We start from the raw sequence: 26645 nt of genomic DNA, 5'->3' as shown, positions 1-26645 counted from the left end.
GCCTAACCATGACAATAAACATTACTTGCCTAATCCTATGCCTCCTTACTTAACCAAACCTTAACCTCAACCTAACCTTAAAGCAACTCTTCGCCCTAATATTTATTTTTTAACATTGTGGGGATATGAATTTTATCCCCATAAGTAAGGCAGGTCCCCACAATGTGACAACAGATTTTTGTCCCCACAACTACAGGAATATGCATACATACATACACACACACACACACACACACACACACACACCTGAGGAGGCTGAACCTGACTTTCGCTATGGGTGTCTCTTTCATGAGCTGGTGATAACAGACAAACAGCTGAACAAAGGACAAACTGACTGGAAGACCAACAGAGACAGAGCTGACTTCCAGTCAATATAAATTAAAAACTTTGATCAAAAGTCATTTGAGATACATGTTTGCAGTTATGATTCAGAAGTTTGCTTATTTAATGCTACTTTGAAAGACAGAAACCTCTTTTCTGTGGATAAAGGTTTGCTGACATTTGAGTTTAGAATAAGTTTTGACAGTTGGAGGTGAACTGAAGATACGAATCAGCCTGGGGTGGATTACCAAGACCTGAAAATAAAGATCCAATCACCAGAATTAATGATATCAAGGTAAGGTTTCGCTGTTTTCTTATTTTCTCGTGACTTAATGAGGTCAATGATTACTTTAATTTAGTAGAAGAAATTATCTCTTTGTCATGTGTTCATCTTCCACTTTATATTATACTGTAGGCATCTGTGAGAAATAAATGACTCATTTCAACTTACTGTTTGAATATTTCTCATCTCTGACACAAATTCTTCACAGGCCACGTTAAGTGGTAAAGTCGGCAAGCAAGATGGAGGAACTTAGGCACAGAGGAAAGAAAAGGGAGGGGAGACACAGGTAAAAAAAAATAAACAAACTAAAAACTAATGTACATTACATTACATCTTGCCACATCACATTTCATTTCTGCTTTATTTGGGTGGTGACGGTCGTTATAGATGAGAGGGATGAGATTACTTTAAATACAGGTTTATGTGGACAGCAGCCTGCTGAACCCAGTTACCACAGGTGGATGTGGGGATATATATATATATATATATATATATATATATATATATATATATAGATGGGGGATATATATAAATCTTGTTGACAGATTTTTTTACATAGCAGAAATCTCCTTCTCTGGGCAGCTACTTTTATTCTGGGGACATGTCTTTGTATGGCTATTTGGTAGACTCGTTAAAACATAAATGGTTCTGACCTGTGGAGACATTACATAAATAACATTTGAAAATACTGATTGATAGATAGATAAATTAGGGATATAACACAAAGCTACCATCTGCATACGTAGTCACAATAATGTCTGTCTTCCTACTTGTATTTGGAATAATAGTAAAAGTAAGCAGGGCCCACACCAAACCTTGTTAGATGTACAGTAGTATGGATTTACTCATTTTCTGTGTTAATTTTTTTTTTCCACTGCCAGTTATTCTCCTCATGTATCTAAGTTTGGCTGCCAAAAACATACTGTATACAAAACAGCATTTCAACCATATACATAAAAGTAACCACACAATAAAGTATGATTTGTACTTGAACCCCACCTTCATAAAAATAATTAAGGAAGTCTAAACTGAGTCCCGAATTGAAAGTGAACCAGCTCTGGATTTTCTCAAATCTGATCTTTTTCCTCATTGGTCACATTCATCTGCCCCTTACCAAGGTTATTATCTAGAAAACAAGCAAAATAACAAAAACTAAAGCTGAAAAACATTTTCGTTAACTGAAATAAATAAAAATGATAATTAAAAGAAAAAAACGATAACTAACTGAAACTATAGATACGAACTGACGAACTGAAATTATAGATAAATTGCTCTTCGATTTCTCTTCGTTTTTTGTCAATTTATTTACACGCCTTTTTTATTGATAGAAAATAAATCAATTCATAGCTCTAGTAGTTTTACGTGAGCTTACAGAACTTCCTTGTATCATGCTGGAGACAGGCCACATCATTTGCGGAACAATTCTGAAAGGGAAAAATCCCTTGAATCTCAAAGTACATTTATGGAGCTCGCATAAGGATGCTAATACCAAGTACCTTGCCAAAGTAGCTTCTTTTAGCAGCTCCCCCAGAGAGAAATAACTTCCCAGCAGCCAGGTAGCACAAAGGAGACTACCATCATAGACTGTTTCCAAGGACAACCAGATAGGTGTTGGTTAGTGAACACGCAGGAACAGCACAAGCGGGAGGATGCATTAGTAAAAATGTTTATTGAGACTGGGATGTCTACAAGATTGTGTGACTCCATAGCCTTCAAAATGTTCACCTCTTCACTAGAGCCAAAGTTCAGGTCACCCGGTGCTGCAAGTGTGAATAACCTCATTGGAGTTAAGATGGAAAAAGCAAAGCACAGACTGAGACATCACAAAGGACGCGAGGAAGCCAAAGTATAAAAACTAAAACTAATAAGCATTGAGAAAAATCTAAAACTAAAAGACCCACTCTAAAAACTAATTAAAACTAACTGAATTAGAGGAGGGGAAAAGTCAAAACTAACTTAAAGTAAACTATAGTGAAAAATGCAAAACTATTATAACCTTGACCGTATCTGACATCAGTGTGAACAGGCCGTACCATGACCCCAAATTTACAATAAGCATGTTGCTGAGCAGCAGTGGCACAACAGTCCATCAACAACATTAATAAATTATTGGCACCGGCTTTTATTTCTTGAATTGTTTGCTGTGGTAACGAGTGTGGTGACAGCCTGTCAGAGTTTTATGCTGTGGGCATGAAGACGAAAAAGGACTTTGATGGAAACAGCTTCCTTAAATCTACTACATTTGAAAGACAATGAATGAAGGTGGCCCATGTGATTTGTGCTGTTCATGAAAAAAAAAACAAAAAAAAAAACATTTGAGCAGAATTATTAGATTTAGGCCACTTCCGCCAGGTGGAAAATAAAAATAATAGATAGAAGCTTTTTTTTTTTCAAAGCCTTACTGAGAGAAGAAATATTACAAAGTGACTCAAGTATTTCTCAGAAATGTGAAAGCAACTGAGAAAAAAACAGGTCATTTTAGCTTACTGATGCATAATATATCATTTTAAAAAGGAGCCTCATTTAAGTCATAAAATCACAGATTAAGATAAAGTTGGTTTTCAAACTCAAAGTACTTGCAAAATTCTGAAATCTGCTGGCCATTTTGTAATTGAGTCCATAACTTCAGGGTTTTGGTTTGTTTTGTTTTGTATTACACTGACGACAAGCATCAAATCCACACATTTGAGAGGATGGATCAATGGACTGTTTTGTATTCTTGTTTGACGAATAACTTTTTATTAATTAGTCAATTATCAAAATAGTTGCAGATACATTTTGTGTTGATCAACTAATTGATAAATCACCTACTTTCTGCGGCCATAATTAAATTGTAATTAAAATGTTTATTTGATCAACACTTCAACACTATTATTTGATCAACACTATTACTGAGGACACAAGGAAGTACAATGAATGCATGCTCTTGGGATCTATGGGACATATTAATTAGTAGTGCTTTATTACCACCAGAAGTACAGCGTGTAGTGTACTGAGAGGGGACTCTTATTAACGGTTACACCACTGAACAGCATGCTGCATATAGCTGAGACTCTGTCACTCACTATGCTACATTCAAAAAAAGATAAAGAAAGAGACTGAAGATGTTAAACTGTGGTTTCAAGTTTTATAAGTTTACCAATTTGTTTGGCTAAGCTGAACTATTTTAAGCATCAACTGCCACACACAACCTCAATCCAAATGGTTAAACAGCCTGCTCTCATCCCAGTATGAGTGGCATTCAAATTTGTTTAATTCCCTGTTTGTTTGGGTTTTTTTTTTTTTTTTTGGTCAAAGATGATCAGCCACCTGTCCAAATATTCCATTAAAGAATTAGCTTTTTTTTTTATTATTATTTATTTTGTACTATCATCATTTGTTCAAATCATTCCAAAGAAGAGATCAAGATTACAGTTGAGAAATTGGCTTGAAATTGTGCTCAACCACAACAACTTAATGGAAGTCAATGAATTAAATTATTTTGTTTCCTTATTTTAGGACAGTGAAGGTTATCCTTTAACCAAAACAGCAAGAAACACTGAATTTACCATGTCAGCAAGTTTTAAAGTCACGTGTGATTGGCTGTTTTCAATAGACTTATTCCATGAAGCTTTGATCTAGGCAGTCAGTCCACTTGTCCACATGTACATCATTGTCAGGAGGTTAATTATTGGTGAGAGATATTATCAGCAATATGCCACAAAGTATTATATCGCCAAGTTTCTATTAGGTGTAATTTAAAGTTTGAGGACAGAATTAATCTCCCTTACGCAATGCTGAGGCTTATATCATCCTCACAGATACTGACTGCTGTTCGAGTGCTTCGTACCACATTTTTAATCACATTCCATATTGGTGTCTCTATGTAAAAATTGGGTTGTTTCTGGGTTTTTGTTTATTTTTCTAATTCACTTCATTTATGTTTTCTATTTTCTACATCTGATTGGAGGATATGTGTTTTATAGGAAAATTGCTTAAATTTTCAACAACAAATTTTGATTTCAATCACTATAAAAAGCAGGTAGTATGTGTCACGATGTGGAGCAGAATAAAAGACTGAAGAAAATAGAAGAAAATAATACTTGTTTTAGTTTTTCTATAAAAGTAAAGTAAGCTGAGTTGTTGAGCAGATTGTGATTACAATTTGACCATGAAGACTGATCAAACAAAGTTGTATCTGCTCTGCTCCAGTCTAAGTCAGTTCTTGACAGTCGGCACATAAAGTCATATGACAAGTGACAAGGGTATACTGGTGTCTTTGTATTTATACGTAATTACAGAATTTTGTCATTACACAGTGTATCCATCCATCTATTTTCTATACCGCTTATCCGTCAGGGTTGCAGGGAGCTGGAGCCTATCCCAGCTGACTATGGGCGAGAGGCGGGGTACACCCTGGACTGGTCGCCAGTCAATCGCAGGGCCAACACACAAAGACAACCACACACTTTTGTGTTTTAGACAGTGGAAAGTTCTTTAAAGAAGTGTTTTTACTCTCCTCAGAGAAGAGGACAGGAGGGGAGACATTAGCCCGTTGTCCAAGTCTCAGCCCCTTGCTGGATTTTTGCTCGCAGCTACTGCTCCATGCATTTATATTACACATGAGCTTGGCTTTTAGGTGTGCACATTGAGAGACAAATTACATGCTTTAGATTAGCTCGATTTCTCATTCTTTATGTCCTTTTCTCGTCTTTCGTCTCTTTTCTGGTACTGCTGATGCGTCTTCTCTTTCTTAGAAAAAAAAGAAAGCCCTTGGATATTGATTTGAACATCAGTTACAATGGCATAGACAAAAGCTTCAAAACAGTAGTCAGTCCTACTCATCACACAAATACACCTTCTGGCAGCGTGGCTGTCTTTGTATTTGAGGGCGGATTCATCTGGACTTATATTACTTTATGGTTGGTACAACGAAGCCGAAGATCATTTAGTGTTATCAGTTCAAAGAAGACAACCCCACACCCTGGTAATTATTCTGTAATTGACATTAACTAGTCAGCAGTGTTTGTGTGTGTGATCACAGAACCCTATCATATTTCATTCACCATAACCTTTATTAAAATACCTTTCATACCACAGACAACTGAATAGTATCGATGACAGATAAATAGACTATACAAACTGAATAAATAATGAAAAAACATAAAAAAAGAAAAGTTGGGACTGATTCTGGCCTTAATAAGTTGGATAAGCATGACGGTAGCTGATGTAACTGAATGTATGTGTTCTCATCTGTGTGTCTCAGGGATACATGGGATCCATTCCAGCTGAACCCAGTAGGAGCTGAGAAGGAAAGTAAGAGAATATGTCTCCAAGTGGCCCAGTACCTGGTGACTGTTTTTGTGGGATTAGCTGTCTTGACCAGTGCTGTTCTAGCTAAGGTAGGATCATGTGTGTATGTATGTATGTATCTGTCTCTTAAGTTTATCATTCATTAATCATTGGTGTTTAGGCTCGGAGGAAGAAGTATCACCATGGGATTTCTGGCACTAAATGAGATGCTTCAAGCTAGAAATCTTTAATTCAGATTTGATTCTCACATTAGAAACACCAAAAAGCAATACAGCCTTTTCGCTCACAAGCAGATTGAAAAAAAATACACATATGTATGCCTTCATCGGAATTATGTTCAATTACTGTACTCTTTTTCTTTTCTGGCCTACCCAAGAAAATCTTTCAAAAATACTATCTGAGGTGTATTTTTTGTGTCTGTGATTGATTGATTTTGATTTTAAGGATTTTTCACAGAATTATTTTGCATGTACTGCACTTCTGGTGATTATACTTACTTTGTTTTGATCACTCATTCATACATTAATGATGTTTGATGTACTGTTGTAGTGATATTAAAGAGGAAAATATATGAACATATAGTATAAAGTAACAGGATCTTATTCAAATACATGTAAAATGTACATGTAAAATTTGTTGTATGCATGTCTCTAACTGACAGTACTGTTGATTGTTTAACATTTTCTTTAATAATTCCTGACAAATATTTAAACAAGCCTTGGTGATTCTAAAACAGAATTTTGTTGTAAATGTATATGAACTGCATACATACACCGATCAGCTATAACGTCATCATTGATTGTTTCCTTCCAATGGCACCTGACAGTGGGTGGCACACATCTGGCACACATCTGATCGAACAGAAGAGCTACTGTAGCTCAAATTGCTGAAAAAGTTAATGCTGGTTCTAATGGAAAGGTGTTAGAACGTAGCTGCAGACTGGTCAAGTTGCCCCTGCTGACCCGTGTGCACTGCCAAAAGCACCTACAGTGGGTACATGAGCGTCAGAACTGGACCACAGGGCAATTGAAGGAGGTGCACCTGGTCTGATGAGTCACATTTTCTTTACTATCGTGTGGATGGCCAGGTGAATGTGACTTGCTTACCTGAGGAAAGCATGGCACTAGGATGTACTATGGGAAGAGCACAAGTCGGGGGCAGCGATGTGATGCCTTGGGCAATGTTCTGCTGTAAAATCTAGGGTCCTGCCATTCATCTAGATGTTACATTGATATATATCACCTACCTAAAGATTGTTGCTTACCTAGATTACACCTATATGGAAACAGTATTGCCTGATGGCAGTGGCCTCTTTCAGCAGGATAATGCACCCTGCCACACAGCAACAATGATTCAAGAATGGTGTGAGGAACACAACAACGTGTTTGAGGCGTTGACTTGGTCTCCAAATTCTCCAGATCTCAATCCAATCGAGCATCTGTGGGATGTGCTGGAAAAACAAGTCAGATCCATGGAAGCCCCACTTTGCAATTTACAGGACTTAAAGGATCTGCTACTAAAACCCTGAATTTATATGAAAATGTTTTAGATCAATCTTTAGCAATCATTACAAATTATAAAATTTGTTTATTTTTAAGTCAGAACTTGTGTGTGAAACAAAAACGTGTATCTTATCAGTCTCTGCCTGCTTGTTCACAAAATATCAGTACCAACATTAGTGCTATTTATGGCAGGGCAGGTCTTGATCCCTTTGCACCCAACTCGTTCTGTGCATTTCTGTTATCTCTATAGCAGTCTTCTCACGCTCTCCAGCACGTGCATGTATTTGCAATGTCAGTCAGTCTGCTACTGCTTCTATTTTATTTCAGTTTCCCATCTTCCTCTTCTAGCCTTGTCTTTCTCTCTTTTTCTTGATTATGAATCAAAAACCAAGACATGCAAACAACAAATTTCAAATATCACTGTCTCTATGTAATCAAAGAAAACTGATTCTTGTACAAACTGATGAACCTCACAATTGGGTGTCCTAAGGAGGAAGTGATCTGAAAGTACTGATACACACTGTAACTGCATTCAAAACAAATTACACTGACAAGGTCAAAAGCATTCTTTTGGGGCCTCTCTAAAATAAAGGGAGAGAACTTTATTAAATGTATAACTTGTATATGACATGTATTATTTTATTTTTTTTTTAATTCTGGTCTTCTGTCTCATCTGTCCAAATTCTTCTTTATCTTTCTTGTCCAAACAGGGCAGTCTCTTGGTGTTGTCAACATTGTCCAGTCCAAAATCACGCCGCGGCAAAACTGAAAAACAGTTTTACACGCTAATGTTGGTTTTCTGCCTGGTCTTCCCCAACTTCCTGCTGTTTCTTAAGTCCCTGTGGAGGTGTGCCTTCAAGAGCTTTGTACGACCCAACATGAAGACCATGGCATTTGTACGTGCATGAAAAGTGTACTCATTTATTATGTACCCTGTTCCACTCTCATCAATTATATCTGCCACCTTGTTCATACTGAGAAATATTCTTCTAGTGGCTTTCTTTATTTATATTTATATATTATATTATATTTAAATATATTATTATATTTATATCTTTCCAGATTTGTGCCATTGAGTGTCTGGTGTCTCTTGGTACTTCAGTCCTGGTGATCGTCGTTATGCCTCAGTTTGATGTGTTGACTAATCTCTTCATCAGCGGAGGAGTCTGTATTTTATCTGCCATTCTGCAGATAGTACTCAGACTACAGAAAGAAAAATGGAAAATCATTTTCCCAATTTGCTCACTCATTCTCACAGTTGCCGGTAACTCTCTTTTTATTTAGTGTCTTTACTGTCTGTATAGATATCTATATTCACTGTCTGTCTGTCTGTGTCTGTCTTTCTTTTATTAATCCTGTCACTCACTTGCTTCATTGCTGTGCAAAAAACATAAAATTTATCTTTCAAAGTCTGCCAGCTCATACAAAGCCATTTGTTTAATATCCATGCTGACATGCCTTTCCAAATTAGAACAAAGAGAATGTGAAGCAGAAAGAGAAAGATGAAAATGTGTTATTCTCTTCCTCCTAGAGAACGTGTGCAATAACAGATGTCATTCTGATCATTTTCTTCCACTTGTTTTGAACACATTTCAGTTTGCCTCTTCAGGTTTTGACTAAACTGAGGTGCCTCTTTAATTATCTGTCACATCAGCACTCTCTCTTTCCATGGCATTCCATTGTGTTTTTCAGTAAACTATGACAACTGTCTCAGGTGAATGATGGAAGATATACAAACTGATATGACAGCACTGACAAAGAGCACTTCTTATTGGATTATTCATATACAAGCTGTATTTAGGTTGCAGGCCCTAAGTTTCATAGTGGAGAAAAAAAAATCATCTCACCTAAGAAAAATGTTTAAATTCTGACAAATGTTTAACTGCAACATGGATGTAACCTCATGGGAGAAGTATGTCATGCATTCAAGTGCCAGTTACAATAGTGTGTTTATGAGTGCAACCTGTTTTGTTCCCAGTTACACACTGGTACTGGTTAACTTAACAATAGCACTGTAGTGAAGTTTCATGAAAGGTCGTGGTTGGTTAAGATTGGTTAAAAAAAAAAGATGTGGTTCACTGCAGATTGGTTGTGAGATGGGATATTTTGGCAGACAACAAAATGTTGTCAGTGATCATTTTACTGATACATTCAATATCAATATTTCTGCAACTTGTCAGATACATAAATTAACAACATTGACCCAACAGTATAATTTTTTTCAGTAGAAATTTGAAAATTACTCAAGCAAATAATTGGCAAATACTTAAATACTGAGTAATTAGCTTGCATTCAAATTTGCTGTCTAACAAACTGTTTAACTACTGAACTAACTAATTCACTGACAGGTTACTGCCTCCTGGGTGTTGACTACTTTGCGCGTGTATCATCATTTGTGGATGGACAGAAAAACGACTGCTATATCTACATTGGCATAGGGATTTTTTCTTCACTGCTCGTCTCCCTTTGCTGGTGGGAAAATCCACTGCAAGCTGCTAACCGCATGCAGGTATAATATTCTTCTATAATGTGTTTATATTGTTCTGTTTGCACTGCACCAACGTCCAAACAAGAAAACTGTTTTTTCCAAAATCAGCCACCAGACTACAGACTACTCCAGACGACAAGTCCTAGCCTTAAAACATAATAATTCAAATACTTTCTGTCTTATTATAGAGCTATAGCTATGGAACTGCTTTAGGCGACTTGTGGTGTATAAAATTAATGACCTCAGGTGATCAGTGCGACCCATTTCCCATCTCTTTTTTCTTTGTCTCTGCAGAAAACGCTGTTAGAACTAGAGGGCTTCAGGGACTTTGTGTTTGTCATCAGCAGTATACTGAGGATAATTGTCATAGGTGAGACTCTGCCATCAGTTCATCAACAACACTCTAAAAAGTATCCCAACATGGCTGTATTTTGCCATGCTTGGATTGTATAACTCTACATTCACACTAGATAACAAACATCCTTCTGTGATGTCAGAGGTGCACATAGACTGTGGAGGATGTTCTCCAGCTGTGATGAAGTCTCCTTTTGTTGTTTACAATTTTGAAAAGCTATGCATTCTATTCAGCACACAACAGTATAATTTTAGTGCACTCTATTCTATCGCCAAATGTCCTTAAAATCAAAGCAGCACACTGGACTATTGTGTTAACCTATGCAAACATATTGTGCTCTATTCTGTATTGTATTAATTGTTGTTTTTTTTTTTATTCATTCATTTATTTATTTATTTCATATTCAGTGTTTTTTGTTGTTTTTTTGAATATAGGTCTGTATGTTTTATTTCATCAGATTGTCTCTTTTACATACATGACACATTGTTTTCTTTGCAGGAGGGGTGTACTTGATCTACTCTAAGTGTATTCAGAACTCTATCATCTGGTCGGACTTTAGGCTGCATGATGACTTGGAATTAGTGCTAATAGGACTCGGGCTGTTTGCCTTACAGGTAGGTTTAGGGAAGACACAAAACAAAACGTTGGAGACGGGCAGAGACGGGCAGTAGCGATGTGTTGGCCATGCACATGTGATTCATAGTTGTCTTTGTTAAGTGCTTGAATTGAATTTGAATATATCCACTGAAGTACTCATGTTGCATGAGTAAAACTCAAGCAGCACTGCCTAAAAATGTCTTCAGAGCTCACGCAATAGCAACAGCCCCTGAAATACCTCTGCCGACATATCACTGTGGCAGACAAAACTGCATCTGAAGTTTAACGTCTGATAAAAGAAAAATAAGATAAAATTTCTGTCTTCTTTTTACCTGTTACACACTGAGGTAGAACTGCAATGGAACAGCCAGTTATTTTTAACATGATTTTACCTTTTTTTCCTCTTAATAGCCTTCTGATTGAATATCTATTTTACTTTTACTACTTGCAATTACTCTTGCTTATTACTATTCATAGCTGGTTGAGTTCGATGGAACCATTCGATTAAACACTTTATCGGCACATAATTCCAGCAACTTTAAGAGATCAGAATAAAATCCTTCTGGTACTCATTTATACCTGTAAAAGAAACTAACAGGCTAATTTGAATTTTGCACCCCTGGCAGCAGCTGGCACTAGCCTTAATAAACTGTCCATCTCCTTCCTATCTCAGGCCTTCTGCTCAGCAGCTTGCCATTGGTTTGGTGTGGTGGCCTGTAAGATTCATGCAGTGAGGATGGGTTTTGCACTACCAGTATGTTGCACAGGGCCTGCAGTGCTATTGCTGGGACTGATACTTTTCCTTACACAAGCAGAAAAATTGGAAGGAGCAGTGCATGGGAGCATGATAGGTAATTTTATTTTACTTGATATAGAGAATCTTGTTTGTGCAGAAATGCTCTACATGCTATTTAGATTCAAAACGACATGAACAAAAAGTTTAAATTGTGTGATGACTTATTACCAACACTTAGCTATCTTTCCCTTGCAGAGTTTTGTGAAAGCTTGGCCCACTTGAACTATGAAAACACAACCACTATGGTTTTACTGGAAATCACAAGGAGCATTTGTCACACTTCACTTGGCAGGTACATGTTTGTTTGTATGTGTGAGTGAGCAAATAAGTGACCGAGTGTGTAATATTTACACTTTACTGTATTTCAGCCAACAATATTAAGCATTTTCTTTTGTCAGGTTTACACAGCGTATGCATGTGTGCATGTGATCAATGTACTACAATTCATGCACAGCCTTGATGGTTTATAAATGATTAATGTGAGAAAAATGTCCTAAAAGTACATATAATGCAATATAAGTAAATTTACAAGCACCTACTGTAAATGAATATTCAAGCTATGTATATTTTTTCCTAAAATGTTTCTGGATTATTTAATTGACAGCGCCTACTTACAGTGGCCTTTTTCAATGCTCATACTGGAGGGACTGTGTATGTGGTTGGGCTTCATCTCATGTACCTACTATGTATGGAAGATAAAGGTATCAGTATAAACATATGCACACAAACACCTCTATGCCCTTCATTTAGGATAAGCTTCTTAAAGAGTCATTCAATTTGGATGAGCTGACCCCTTAAAGAAAGTGTTCATTTCAAGAATCGAACTAATCTAAAACCACAGCCTACTGCCAAAGAGTCAAACTTAAAATCACAATTTATTATGTGGCACGTTTAGGTCTACTGGTAATTTCATCAACCCAGGGCCCTTTTCTCTTAACATCAGACAAAAAGACACAGAACTAAATGTCTCTATGATTCATCATGCCTCAGGTCCAGCGTATAGAGAGAACTTCACAGCTCTTTGTTCGTCGGCTCTATGAATCTGCTTTCATTGACTTGTCTCTGCTACTCAACACCAAGATGAAGGTGGCACGAGCCCAAAATCAAGAGAGGTGAGAGGTGTCTTCTCTTGATTTATTATTATTTATATTTATTTTATTTTATTATGGCCCTGATTGTACAACTGCCAAAATTAATTGAAAATATAGGTAAACGTGTGGAAGATATGCTTTTGTTGGTATGCGTAATGACTCGCAAAGACGTAATTTTTTTTTTTTTTTTTTTACTTTTTTTGTATTACCAAGTTAGCTGTACCTGCAACATATGGTTACTAACATGTATGGTGAAAACACCTCCATTATTTTCTCCTTTTCAGCCATGATGACATACAGAGCTGTGTGATCTATCTTTGTGCCACCATGTGGCATGAGACCTATGATGAAATGCTGAAGATTCTCACCTCCATGTTCAGGTTAGAGACCCCATCACTGCAGATACAATGGAGTACCACTATCAAAAGTACAAGTACATGGGTTTATTTCTTTTTTACATCTTGTACACAATGCACTGACTTAATTTCTCACCTTGCTACAATGATGCAGAAGTGTACACTAAGGTGTGTCAGTGCATTGTGACATCACTGTTCAACAGAGCTCGCTTCTGATAAGAGGTGCAAGAAACATGGCATTTTCAACCAGAGAGGCTGTGGAAAAAAGATTTTCAGACTGATGTTGCATTGCTCCTTGAAATACTAGCTATGAACCAAATATATCTAATTTATTTGCTTAAGACTTATGATATTGAAGGCTTAAAATGCAATGTATTTTTACTTCTTAACGTTCAAAATGGTAGACTCCTATTTTTCCTTCCATGTTCTGAGATTTTGTAAACAAATAATTAAGTGAACAGGCTTTTGCAGTATTGTTACATTCATTTGTTATCATTTCAGGTTAGACCGGTATCGAGGCGATCCAAACCAGCAGCATAATGACTGTTTTGATTTTGAGTGTCACATTTATGTGGATGACGCCTTCATGACTGAAAAGGACACAGGAAAGAGGCTGGTTAATTCTTACGTTAATGACTTGATCCATGTTGTCATAGAAGTTTACAGGTGAGATTATACATTCATCCATCTATCTATTTATCCATCCATTCATCAATCTATCTAACCAACCATCTATCCTTTAAGGGTGTACACCAACAAAGAACCAGATGATGTGTCAATCATAGAGGCTCCCTACGGAGGCAGGCTGATGTTTGTTATGCCAGAAGGCAACATGCTCTATGTTCACCTGAAAGACAAAAGTCTCATCAGGAATAAGAAAAGATGGTCCCAGGTATGAGGTAGTAATGGTGGTGTTTTGTGTGTCTATGTATGTGGGCAGCACAGTGGTGCACTGGTTAGCACTGTCGCCTTACAACAAGAGGTATCCGGGTTCGGGTCCAGGTCTGGGCCCTGCTGCGGGGAGTCTGCATGTTCTCCCTGTGCCTGCGTGGGTTTTTCTCTGGGTACTCTGACTTCGTCCCACAATCCCAAAACAATGCACATTAGGTTAATTGGCTACTCTACACTACCCTTAAATGTGAGAGTGAGTGTGTGTGTGTGTGTGATTGGTTGTCTTTGTGTGTGAGCCCTGTGATTGAGTGGCGACAAGTCCACGGTGTACCCCACCTCTTGCCCATAGTCAGCTGGGATAGGCTCCAGCCCCATGCAACTCTGCAAGGATGACTGGTATAGAAAAGCCTCTTACTGTGAGGCAACAGTGCTAACCATCACACCACTGTGTCACCTGTCATTTGAGATATACTTTATAACATTGTGGATATAGTATTATTTTTTTCTACTTATATTATTCTTTCTTTAAAGACAATTTCATCATTTATCTCAGGTAAAACAAATAAAGAACTGACAAGACACCTATTAAAGTTCTTGTGGGACAAAAATGCTATTTAACTTCTGCCTGTCTTTAACTGCTGGTTGTAGATTTTCACACTATTTCATACATTACTGTATTTGTCTTTCAGATTATGTATATGTACTATTTACTTGGCTGGAAGGGCTACATTACCAAGAACCCTCAGAAGATCACAGTAAGACTTTACTACCTTTTGTATAAAATGTACACATATTAGTATATTGATGGCATGACTATAAGATATTTAAATGAGTCAAATACCTATCTGGATTTTTCCAGCGCCAGAATAACCCATGCAGAGACAGTATGGTCTCTGTGGATGGTGAGATTTTCCTGTTGCCTCAGTATGACAACGACAGCAAAAGAAGATTCATTTCAGATGACAACACTTACATCCTGGCTTTGGATGGTGACACTGACTTCCACCCTAAAGCTGTGATTCTGCTGGTTGACAGGTCAGACAAATCGACGAATGATTGATACTCTCATGGTTCTAGCAAAACTAGCAAAACTGACACAAGCGTTTTGCTAGTTTTGTCTGTTTGTTTTTCATTCAGCCTGTTAGGACAATTATTTACCAGTTAGAATTGTACACAAAACATTTTTAGATGTGGTAATCAAAAATGTGTTTTGGCAGGTTGAGGATGTATGACAATGTTGGTGCCGCATGTGGTAGAATCCATCCTACTGGTATGGGTAAGTAGACAGTCTTTAAAATGCTTAGCTATTCTCTGCTTTGTTTGTCTTCTATTCAGTTGGTACAGTTTTTTGTGAAATTTTCAGTTTTGGCCTCTACAGTAGTTTGTACAGTACAGTAGTTTGATTTAAGAAGGTTTGAGGCCTTTATTTTACTTGAAGTGGCTTGCCCTTTGTAGTCAGTGCCTGGAACCAGTACAGAGGAATCACAATGTCATGACAGGAAAGAAATCAGCATGTGTCTATTGTCACTGCTGAAGACTGTCTTTAATTTCTCTTAACTTTTTGTCCCCACTTTGTCTCTATGACTCTCTGCTCATCACTCCTGCTTGCTTGCAACTCTAGGTCCTATGGTGTGGTACCAGAAGTTTGAGTATGCAGTGGGCCACTGGCTACAGAAGACAGCAGAGCATGTGTTTGGCTCTGTGCTGTGCAGTCCAGGATGTTTCAGTCTGTTTAGAGGATCGGCCTTGATGGATGATAATGTATTGAAGAGATACACAACAACTGCCACCAGAGCCTCTGAATATGTGCAATATGACCAAGGTTGGCACAGATACACTGGTGCACCTTTCTTCTTTGACTGTTCATGTACATTTGCTACATTTCTTCTGTGTCTTGCACATGCTTGTATATATTTCTAGGGGAGGATCGCTGGCTGTGTACTCTGTTGCTACAGCAAGGATGGCGTGTCGAATACAACGCTGCATCCGATGCATACACCAACTCACCACAGGAGTTCAAAGAGTTTTATAACCAGAGAAGACGATGGGGACCATCTACACTGGCTAATACACTGGACCTTCTGCACAGGTTGCTGTTTTTTTATCATTAGTAATAAATTCACATCCTTTGCCTTGCACTTCAATTCTGACTGATTTGGTAATTTTTTCTGACATTTCAGAGTCATATCTACAGACTACACATCTTCAATCAGCTGTTTACAGTGACACTATGACATGTGCATTGTATTAATGTGAACTTCTCTGTGGTTTGTGACTTAAAGTGGTGGAGAGACCGTGAAGAGGAATTCATCCATCTCCAGGCTTTACATCTTTTACCAGATGTTCACTGTTGGTTCCTCTATCCTTGGTCCTGCCTCTGTGACTCTCATGATAGCAGGTATCATAACTCCGCTTAAGTCCGCTTATCACAATTTTTCATGAGTCTGTGAGGGTTGACTAAAGATCAACCACCTTCTGTCTTTATATGCATTTTACTCTTGAAGGAGGACAAAAGCATCCACTCCCTAAGTACTGCACAATCCATAAGATATTCAAATGAATGCAATAGTGTTGTACAGTACACAGAAGAAGAAGAGCGAGCAACTCAACTTGTGTCATCCATCTATGGTGTTTTTATGTTATGTACTTATGGTCAATATAATTTTCCATCTACTCTGCATCATTAACGTTGTATTTTGATTGGTTGGATCACGGAACAGTGCCACTGTAAGATTTGGGTTGTAAATTTGCTTAGTGAATTTTCATGCAGCAAGTGATTTTTGGAAAGAGTTCAGCCGTCAGTTTTTACTGAAACGAATGGGACAGTATCTTATACTGAATACTGAATCTAGTGTTCATTTAACATCCACAGACTGTACAATACCACACCCACTTTGCTCTGCAGATGTGTATTAATATTTTTTCCCCTCCCACCTCTTTCTCTGGCTGTCTTTTCCTGGCAGGGGCTTTCCAGTTTGTCTTCAAAATTACTGGTACAATTTCCATCGTCATTGCATGCGTTCCTCCCGTGTTCTACATCATCGTATGTTTTGTAGCCAAGGCCAATACACAAATAACCATTGCTGGCATTATGAGTGTTCTATATGCGTTCCTCATGACTGCATCCTTCTTTTCTATCATTGGTGAGTTGAAACTTGTGGTGACTTCATATTACTGTATGTGTGTGTAACATTTTTTTCAAATTATCATTTAGTAAACGTATTTTTAAACCCTTATATGCTCATACATACACACCATGTTCCCCTTCTAGGTGACATGGTGATTCAGCGCACATTCGTGACCCCCACTGGTTTGTTTTTGGTTTCCATGGCAATCATGTACTTGGTGACAGCTATACTGCACCCACAGGAGATTGGTATGGTTACATTATTATAAACATGCTTTCATATTTTTATGTCACGTCATGTCATGTTATGTAATGTTGTGTTGTGTTGTGTTTTTTTCTCCTGCAGGACTGATTATCTATGGTCTGATGTATTTCATCTGTATCCCCAGTGGATACCTCCTATTGACCATCTACTCACTGGTTAACATGCACGTTGTGTCCTGGGGCACAAGGGAATCCAACAAGTAAGGCACTGATCATTATTAGAACACCTAGCTGTACTTTCAGTTGCAAACAATTATTTTCATTATTGATTCGTCTTTTAATTATTCCAATTTTAATTGCAAATTTGTATGATGTACTTTATGATTGTTTGCCTCTGTATTGTAGTGGAGTATGAGTACCTTAAAGTTATACTTGATTACATGTTATTACTGCCTAATAAAAACAATTAACTCAATTGAAGGAAACGATTTGGTAGATATAGATATATTAAAGATATGGTAGGTAATGTATTTTGAAAGCATTTATCTTTATCATTATTATTACTATTATATGAAATTCTCTTTACATTTTTATAGCAATCAATAAATCAAATGCTCTGCCAAAAAATAAAAAAAAAAGAGAAAAGAATCTGGTATCTGTGCCTTTTGTAGCCCTGTAATAAGTCCATTCCATCATTTCATTCAGCCAAGATAAAATGAATGGACTGCTTGGATGGATGCATGTCCACTCACACTCTGTCATGCACTCATTGTGCATGATCAGAGCCTTTCACAAGCCCAGGCTAGTAGTTAAAACGTGATGCTTAAGGATGGAAGAGAAAGTGTACCCAAAGGGAGTGGGATTTTTTTCAGTTGGATAACTTCAAAATCTAGCTACTCTTACTGGTTTCTCCAATGTTACCAAGTCCAGCTTTAAATTTAAAAATGCAAGAAATAAGACATGTCCAGTCCAATAACTGCAATGTATGAAAATAGACAGTCGTAAATAAACTAAAAATAACCAAAAAAAGGAGGGCTGAGGATATAAGAATATTGTATGCTGTACAGTTATGTAGAATTTAAGCTGATGAAATCCATCCTGTCATCCATTCATTTTACGCTGTTTATTTGGATCAGGTCATGGTGGCAGCGGGCTATTTTTGACCAATGACTTGAAATTCAATAGATAATTAGAGGCAGCAGGGACCTCATTTGTTTTCTTTTATGCCAAAAAGAAAACAAATTAGATAACTTACTGTATCTGCCTATATTTTAACATAAGTTTCTGATAGTCCATCCTTCTGTCTGTCTATCAGGGGAGAAGGAGCAGTGAAGAAGAACAGTAATATTCTGTGTGACAAAACCTGTAAACTCTGCTGCTGGGACATGAAGATGCAGGTACTGTTACCAAACAGCTACTGACAGGCCTTCTGCTGGATGAATAAATGGACAGATTCATTACTTTTATCCTTTTCCTTTACAGATAACACAGGAAACAGAGAATCTGATAATTCAACAAATCACAGGCCAGACTGCCCAGCAAGCCCTTCCCATTCCGCTCACCTACCAGGAAACAACTCACCAGACAGCTGCAAAAACGGAACCTCAGGCCAAAGTTAACACAACGAAAGAAACAGCGTTGGTCATGGAAAAGGCTGAGAAAAAGCACACTGACAAACAGAAAAGGATAACAGAAAGGAGCTATGACACTGATTCTAGTGACAGGTATCTGTCTATCATTAATCTGGTCACTAAATATTTTAGTCATCACTTCAGAAACCTGTACTGCCACTGACCAGTCAGTCAACTGTCACTCTAATGATCTCATGCCATCTTTAATGCTGAAACTATTAATACACCCTGGCACACAAACTAACCCCCAACGCTGATGTCAAACATAGTACAGTGTCAGACCCAAACTGAAGACACCTTAATGTTTCTGAAAATAGTAGGTTAGGTTCTTAGGTTTAGGTTATCCTCCGTCCTCATTGAGGACCCAAAACACATACAAACTCAAATTGTGAAATCTGTACATTCACAATAATGTGTGTGTGTGTGTGTGTGTGTGTGTGTGTGTGTGTGTGTGTGTGTGCAGTGATGACAGTGTTAAAAAACTGGGCAGTTCACACAGTTCATATGATGAAGATGATGAAGATGACTTCAACATTGGTGACCTTGAGCTAAACGACCTTCCTGTCAGTGGTGAGAAGCACTTTAATGGTCCATTTGTCCTGAATACTACATACCGGTACTACATTTGAAAGAGTTCATTAAGTAGATTCCAATATGAACAGCATTCTATAATGACATTATTGTTGTGTGTGTGTGTGTGTGTGTGTGTGTAGACTGGGTGATGCCAGTCAAAGAAGAGTTTTTGAAGAAGCTGACTTACGCCAACATGAAGAGAAATCTACAAGAACAAATACGGTAAAAAAATTAACATTATATACAGAGAAATTCATGTTTTATGTGTTCTTAATTACCAGGCTTTTCGATATGCACAAAAACTACGGTGAATATCACTACTTATTCAATATTAAATTTGTTTTTTATGTGTTTCAATAACCATTTCTGCTGTTGCCATTGTTTTCACATGGGCATTAGACAAACGCATGGACAAATTCAAAACCTGCATCCAATGTTTTAATGTTTACCTACTGAAAGGAGTACCTCTAGGTGTGTGTACAAGCATAAACTGTAACTTTGTGTGTATTTGTTGTGTCTGTTCAACTGCAATTGTATCATCACATTTATTTGTTTTTGTGCTTTACTTGCCCACAGATACACACTTCGTAACAAAGATGAGGATGATGTGTGTGAGGACTTGGTCTTAATGTTAACAGACACTCTTAATAGAGAACTAAGCGAAGTGGGGCCTGAGGATATTCTGTCAGACAGCCATCTGGAGGAGTTACGATCTGCACTAGAACAGCAGGTAAAGATAAGACAAGTAAAACCACACAGGCAGTTCATTTGGTTAAAAAACAGTAATAATGTTCTGTCCTGAAAATAATATGTCTTGTGCACTAGCAGGAGCAATTTGGTTATTGGCAAGTAATATCAATGATTATGGGAAATAATCTAGCAACCTTTAGCAAACAGGTTAAAATTCAAACTAATAAACAATAATAATAATAACAAACTAACCTCACTAACCAGAGTCCAGTAGGGTGAGGGAGCTGGTGCAACCCCCTACCACTACTGAAGTGTAAATAATAAAAAAAGGTCAAAGGAGCAGGGTGTCTGGTGTTAACAGTGTGTATGGGAAGCTCCGAGTGTGCCCTGGCTACTGTTGGTCCTCTTTCCCAACCCACAAAGTAACTCTGGCGTCAGCTGAAAAGGAGGTCTTGCCTAGTCCTACCGTTGGTAGGTTGGCATCAGACTCTGTTTGGGTTGGTGGGCGGCTAGATTGATTGATCTCTCGAACGTCTCAGCCACAGACTTCAGCATAAATTCTGTCAAACTTTCCTGTTGGATGTCTTCTCCTTTAAAAGGAGGTGGGGCCTTGTCACCATACTTCATACCCTGCTTGGGGTTAGGACCTCAAGTGCAAACCTTCCTATTTTCCTGGGAAGGGATTTGTTGTCGTGATTTTCTCAAGTTTTGTGACTGGTTAGGACCGTCAGTCCTCTGGTTCTTACGTCCACCTTGTGGGCGGAATGGTTGACGTGCTGGGAGACCTGGTGATGAACAGTCCATTACTTCGCTCTTCTGGCGATGTGGGCTGATGCATCCCTCGGTGGCAGTGGGGAAGATCAATGGTGAAAAAAACTAACTTTGTTACGTCTTTCAGTCACTCTGGTTCAGGCTTCTGGTGGGACATGTAGGCCTCTACATTGTTCTCCTGAACACACGAGATCTCAACATATGTGATAAGACTGGCATCAACAGCTCAGCTATTTCAGTTTTCTTCCCTTTAACATCGCTTCGCTCAATAACATAAACATTAAATGCAATTTATTGAAGAGGTTGTTGTTTTTAAGAAGACTCCTGCAGAGGAGGAATGACTGAATCAGGGAGTAACTGACTTTCTCTGTGTCCCAGGCTCGGCATACCCTTAAGAACAGTCAAATGAAGAAACTAGTAAAGAGTGTGGAGAAAGCCATCGAGAAAACACTGAGCGCGCCAAAGGTGCAAAGACTAGATGAGGTAAGATGCTGATTCAGCTGTTTGGGTGTGTGAGATGTGAACACTGTGCAACGCCTAACGGGGACGGGTGTGTTGGCTGGTAAGCCAAAATTCTTTTTCTGTACATAGAAAAACAGGCAGCAACTTAAATGGGTAATCAAGAAAAAATAATGTGCAAGAGAAGTACAGTAAGTGTGTTCCAATCAGGATTTCAGGACACATCTGACGCCAATCACCGATCAAAATGTTGTTTGATTATTTTATTAACATCAATACTTGTTATTAGTGGCAAATATTGAAGAGATGAATAAATTAATGACATTTTTGGTAAAATGTGCAATGATGTAAAATGTCTGTCTGTAACTCTAAACTCAATGTACTTGTACCCCAAAACTGTATGCAAACGAAGTACTTCAGTTCATTTTTATACTGTTAACTTGCTGTATTGTCATATTAAACTGCAGTGCAGGGTTTCTGTGAAAAGATGGTGTGTTTAGCTCTGCTGTAAGATATTAGCACAGTTAGCTCTTAGCTCCCTTAGCTAAACATACTGCATGACTTTGCTGCTCAATGGCTGCTAACAGCTGACAGCTAACCAGCTATCATCTTCCTGATTTAATACAGATTTGTGTTCCCTTTTGGTTTAGCCGTTGCAACATAAATGTGACGTTCTGCCAACAAGGTGACAAAGCCAGGTCTTACACAGGGTAGATGGAAATGTTTTGGCATTCTTAGCTTTACTTGTCAACAATCACATTAATTGGAGTATATCAATAAAGCAAAAATAAGTAACCATCCTGAAATATCATTTCATGACCATCTTTGTGGTGATGTCAAACAACTAAAGTTTGCAAAATAGAGCCATGAAGTTGAAGAAGTGACCCAGCTACTTTTGCCTTAATCTAAACAAATCCTAAAACTCACTTGTCCACATGCATGTGTGCATGTGTTTGTTTAGGGCGAGCATGACTTCTGGAACAAGTTAATTGATCGCTACTTGAAGCCTATCACCGACAGCAAAGCACATCTGGATGAGGTCACCAGAGAACTAAAGTCACTGCGCAACAAGGTCAGCTATATGCATTTACTGTTTGTGTATGCGTGTCTGTTTTTTCATCTTAGAGCATGAATCTCACATGAAGTGTGTTTTGTTATTATTTGGAGTGAAATTCTCACAGTGCTTTTGGACAGTTTATTTTCTTATCATACACTAAAGATTAGTCTGTATAAAGAGGGGCGGGCAATGACAGAAAAGGAGAGGTCAAAGACAGGTCAAACAGAAAATTGCTCGATCTTTATATTTATATTTATCACTCTTATGACTGGTGTGTGGTTTACTTTGACCACTGTCAAACTACTTGCAAAACAATCACATCAGATTGCCAACCTATTTAAGATTAATATTACAGTCAGAGTCCATATGATGCAAGATTTTTAAATGCATCTTTTGGACACACTAGTATTTTTGACATCTGTATAGCTCAGTTTGGAATGGGAATGATACTGATAAATAATCTCCATTAAAATTTCTGCCCACTTTGTATGCATACTCATCCTTTTCAATACTTTTTCACACTAACGCTGGAGCCATTAAAAGTGACAAGTTATTAATATTTAGTATGAAGACTAAAAAGTATTCTCCTTCCTTCCCACAGGCAGTCTTTCTGTATTTCATCGTCAATGTGCTGTGGGTGGTAGCTACTTTCTTTCTGCAGGCCATTGGAAATGATGTCATCAGCATCAAGATCCCCAAGTATTATCCAAATAATATCCCAAGAAACACATCTGAAGAATTTCTCAAGGTTGGACAGACTGTCCAGTGTTTTTGAATGTCTGTCATTATTGCTGTAACTCCTGCTAAAAGTTATCATCACTACTTGGTAATTTTGTGTTGACAGGTGGAGCCTCTCAGTTTGATGTTCCTGATCTCTTTTGCTATTCTTCTTCTTGTCCAGTTTCTGGCCATGTTGTATCACAGGTACATACATACACACATATACAAACTTGAGTGCGTGCCACACACCCACTAAATTCTCATTCATCTTCAGTTTTTACTTGCATTTGACAGCTTCATAGCAAACTCACAGACTAACCTTGAAAACTAAACAGGAAAACCTCCTAACTTTCAGATGCTGCCGGTTTGATTCCGCTAAAAAGAAATGATACCAAAGATTTTGTACGCCTTCTGAACAATTTCTGCCATCATGAGCAGCAAAATACTGCATTAATAAATCCATACCTTCATGGAGAATTATAATAGCATCTCCTGTGGTTCTAGGAACTACCTGTATTCTTTCATTTTCACTGTCACATATTTTCTACTTGTGTTTCATCTTGGTGTCTTTCCGGTTACAGGGTCTATACTCTGATCCATGTGGTGTCCTACCGCAGCACAGAGAAAGACTACAAACAGAGAGATGAAGTAAGTAACAACACTGACAAGTATATACACATAAAACTGCAGGGGATTAATTGGATTCCTTGTCAGGTACAAGACTTGCTGAGGCTTGGTTATATTAAGGCACTGTGCCTCTTGGGCCCCTCAAAATAACACAGTCAAAGTAAGAGAACCAAACTGCCAACGGAGTTGTCATCATTAAAAACGAAAGAGAAAAGCATACATCTAAGCTAAAATCAAATCAAATACTAAAATATATGACAGCTAGCTTAGACACCCAAACATACTGACACACTACTAAAGTGGGTAAACTCTGGCAGTGTGACATCAATTAAATGAAATGAGAAGCAGAGACCCCACACCAGCACAAGACAGCTGGCTCATACATGCACCATTACTTAGCAGGGTAGTTATTGGAAAAGCAGGCCCAACAAGCAGCTACCACACTCCTGGTTTGTAATTCGTTCCGATCCCCAGCAGCCTCACTCCTGAGTGCTCGGGGTCTGGACAAATTTCCGTGACCCTGACTATGATATCACACAAAAAGCTAAATTCAGCAAAAACACAGAAAATCCGCAGTACATATACAGCAGTGAAGTGGTGTTCATACAAACAGCTACAGCTGGTCACTTACCCCGTCGGGAAAGCCACAGAGCCGGCAAGGGGAGTGTGTTTGACTCACCTGTAAATAGCTGAAGAAAACTTCTCCAAAGTGTTCAAATGAGCACATCACATGCTGTATTTTCCCACTGTACTTCTTGTCTGGTATAGTTTAAGGGCCCTCTGACTTCGTCCTCTTTTGCCTACACGGGCGCAGGTCCAGTGCTGGAGTAGCTTCCTTCAGCCTCTCCTGTCGGTTATTTTGACTTTAACGCTAACGTTAGCTGGTTAAATAGTCTCCCAAAGACAGCACGTTGCTGGCATTATTAGCACTGCTGGGAAACTTACTACCGACTTTGTTGTTTGTTTCATTTGAAATACATTACAACTTTCTAGGGTTTAATTGGAGCGGAAAAGGCCATAGTGGCTTCACTTCCCTTTTTCTTACTGGACGTTTCCCCGTAGAGTTAAGCTAATAATCACGGGATGCTACCTGGATCTCTTTTCGACTCCAAACGCGATACAATCTGTCACCTCACAAGACGATCGAGGTTTACTACACTCGCATTCCAGGGGGCGCTGTTTCATTCATTTTAAGAAATTTAACTGAAACTCGGATAAATTGATTTAATGAAAAGTTGAAAATAATCGATGAGGGTCTTGCAATAGTGGATGTCACTGAAAATGTGAAATTGTGGAATTATTGAAGATACTTAATTAATCCACATGAAAAATTTAATTGTTACAGCAGCCAAGTCACAGCAGTAGCCAAAACACCAAAATGTTTCTCAAGGTAGATAAGAAAGAAAACAAGAAAAAAAAACATTGCTGTTCATATTTTAATATCTGTAGCCAGAAACTAAACTAGGCCCACAAATGATAATAAAATAAAATTATAAAAACGCTGCTGTAGCCTGATGCAAGATGCCAGAGGGGCTTCGGCAAAATGATGACAACAAAAGGTGTTAATTTTTAAAAGAGAGCGACATATCACACTCATATCATTGAATATCACACCTGGCTTCTCTAGACTTCTGCAAAAAATAAAGCTAAATTACAGTTAGGCTGCAGGCTCAGACTGGGTCTCATGAATTTGGTTGTCAGCTGACTGGTGAAGTTCCACTGGTCATTGTGGACTTGTGTCCTGATTATAGGTCCACCTCTGACAAACAGATCAAATGTTACTTATTTTGTGCTATGCAGCAGTGGGAGAAGCACTCAGATCCTTTACTTTTGTAAAAGTACCAATAAAAAAACAACGTAAAAATACTCAAATTTCAAATTAAATGCCATTTAACCAAGTACAGAAATATTGTGGGCAATATATACTAAGTACCCAAGCTAAAAGTATTCATTCTAGCTCAGTTGAGATAAGTCTGTTCATTTACTCATTGCAAAATCTTTGTGTTTGCCTTCCTGTCATCTAGCATGATGATGGCTTGACTCTGGAGAACCCCATGAGCGAGGGACTTAGGGTTACCAGTGACGACCTGTAGTCGGAAACAACCAGCAGTAATGATGAAATACAACAGCCAGCACAAATTAGTGTCACCACTGGCAATCAATCAGCAGCTCTCAAACCAGTGAGGCGCTGGCAATGAAATACCTCTTTTTTCATCTTTGACAATGCTTAAATAAGGCACATTTTAATAATGAAACGCAGACTTTGTCAACAGGCCATGTTTACAGGCTGAATGTCCTTCTAAGGGGACGTAAGAAGGTTTAAGAAAGAACATCATGTAGGTTGTACTGAATTTACATTGTATTGTGCAATAATCTGGGAGGACTGAAAACATTTTTTTTTTTAAATCCTTAAATGTGCAGTGTAATCTGCCATTTTTTGTTGCTTGTGTGTCTGCATCTGGATATAGATGGAAGTAAATCACGTTCATTTGTTTAAATTAATTATATTTTTTATATGCTAGATTAGTTTCAAGTGTAAATTACATTAACCCGTCATTGTATCAGCGCAATTATGTCTCCAGCTGTTGCCTTTCACAGCAATGCACTTTAGAAAATTGACTGAATGTGCTAGAAATGAATTAAATCTGCCTGGAAAACAACTGACAAGAAGACAACTGAAATAAAGCTTTGTAATTTTATGTCTAAATTATGCTGACATTGTCTGACTCATGATTGGCAACTCAACGTCTTCTTATGCCGCTAATATGTTCTTGATGATTAAAAGGATATTTTGTGTTACTGAAATTGTTTGAC

At 38.0% G+C, this 26645-nt stretch overlaps 1 protein-coding gene across 1 annotated transcript; it reads left to right on the top strand.

Annotated features, from left to right (window-relative positions):
• Positions 1–329: 329 nt before the first annotated feature.
• Positions 330–26610, top strand: chs1 (chitin synthase 1). Its single transcript, XM_046398943.1, has 35 exons — positions 330–616; positions 813–890; positions 5850–5985; positions 8109–8294; positions 8461–8662; positions 9747–9907; positions 10181–10256; positions 10740–10855; positions 11512–11689; positions 11830–11926; positions 12239–12335; positions 12625–12746; positions 13010–13105; positions 13583–13747; positions 13826–13973; positions 14662–14727; positions 14832–15007; positions 15190–15248; positions 15594–15794; positions 15893–16061; positions 16255–16370; positions 16936–17115; positions 17244–17348; positions 17446–17563; positions 18619–18700; positions 18786–19084; positions 19434–19504; positions 19648–19729; positions 20084–20237; positions 21347–21451; positions 22389–22499; positions 23086–23232; positions 23329–23408; positions 23786–23852; positions 25856–26610. The coding sequence occupies exons 2-35, from the start codon at positions 844–846 to the stop codon at positions 25922–25924; spliced, it is 4284 nt and encodes a 1427-aa protein (XP_046254899.1). The 5' UTR covers positions 330–616; positions 813–843; the 3' UTR covers positions 25925–26610.
• The last annotated feature ends 35 nt before the right edge of the window (positions 26611–26645 follow it).

The sequence above is a fragment of the Scatophagus argus genome, chromosome 1 (genome assembly GCF_020382885.2).
Source record: "Scatophagus argus isolate fScaArg1 chromosome 1, fScaArg1.pri, whole genome shotgun sequence".
NCBI lineage: Eukaryota > Metazoa > Chordata > Actinopteri > Scatophagidae > Scatophagus > Scatophagus argus.
This window is presented reverse-complemented; position numbering and strand designations above follow the sequence as displayed.

Bases quoted from the DNA above. Each gene is read 5' to 3' on its own strand.
- chs1 (XM_046398943.1), top strand. From the start codon at position 844: ATGGAGGAACTTAGGCACAGAGGAAAGAAAAGGGAGGGGAGACACAG. The intron at 15,008-15,189 runs GTCAGACAAATC...GTGTTTTGGCAG, and splicing joins GTGATTCTGCTGGTTGACAG to GTTGAGGATGTATGACAATG. The intron at 23,853-25,855 runs GTAAGTAACAAC...CCTGTCATCTAG, and splicing joins ACTACAAACAGAGAGATGAA to CATGATGATGGCTTGACTCT.